Here is a 569-nt window from a genome sequence, read left to right as displayed (position 1 = left end):
CACTCCAATCATATAACTTCCCCATAATATTTAACAGCAGCTGCAGCATCTCCAACAGTTTCTCCCATCGAGATCCAACACCCAAAATTCAATTTTTAAATGGAATCCGAGCCCTTCAAATCCCTCTCCATGGACTACCTCAACCTCCTCATCAACGGCCAGGCCTTCAGCGACGTCACCTTCAGCATCGAAGGTCGTCTTGTTCACGCCCACCGATGCATCCTCGCCACCCGCAGCCCCTTCTTCCGCCGCTTCTTCGACTCCCCGCCCCGCCGAACAAACTCCTCCGGCGGCGCCAGCTCGGTTAACGTTATCCCCGTCAACTCCGTTCGATACGATGTCTTCCTCCTCCTTCTTCAGTTCATTTATAGCGGACAAGTGTCGTTCATTCCTCTTAAGCACGAGCAGAGACCCAACTGCGCTGATACAGGGTGTTGGCATACTCACTGTTCTTCCGCCGTTGATCTCGCGCTTGATACTCTCTCAGCCGCACGATCTTTTGGAGTCCAGGAGCTCGTCTTCCTCACACAGGTCAGCCCTGCTTCTTATATATATAAATATATATATAT

General features: G+C 51.1%; 1 protein-coding gene across 1 annotated transcript; it reads left to right on the top strand.

Moving 5' to 3' along the window:
• Positions 1 to 18: 18 nt before the first annotated feature.
• Positions 19 to 531, top strand: LOC110034325 (regulatory protein NPR6-like; the record flags this gene model as incomplete). The annotated part of the gene is made up of 1 exon (XM_020738600.1): positions 19 to 531. A coding segment is annotated over exon 1 (432 nt), but the record flags the coding sequence as incomplete, so codon positions are not given.
• Between the last annotated feature and the right edge of the window lie 38 nt (positions 532 to 569).

This window comes from Phalaenopsis equestris, unplaced genomic scaffold (genome assembly GCF_001263595.1).
Source record: "Phalaenopsis equestris unplaced genomic scaffold, ASM126359v1 Scaffold183397, whole genome shotgun sequence".
Taxonomy (NCBI): Eukaryota; Viridiplantae; Streptophyta; class Magnoliopsida; order Asparagales; family Orchidaceae; genus Phalaenopsis; species Phalaenopsis equestris.
The sequence above is the reverse complement of the archived record's forward strand: the minus strand, read 5'-3'. Positions and strand labels throughout refer to the sequence as shown.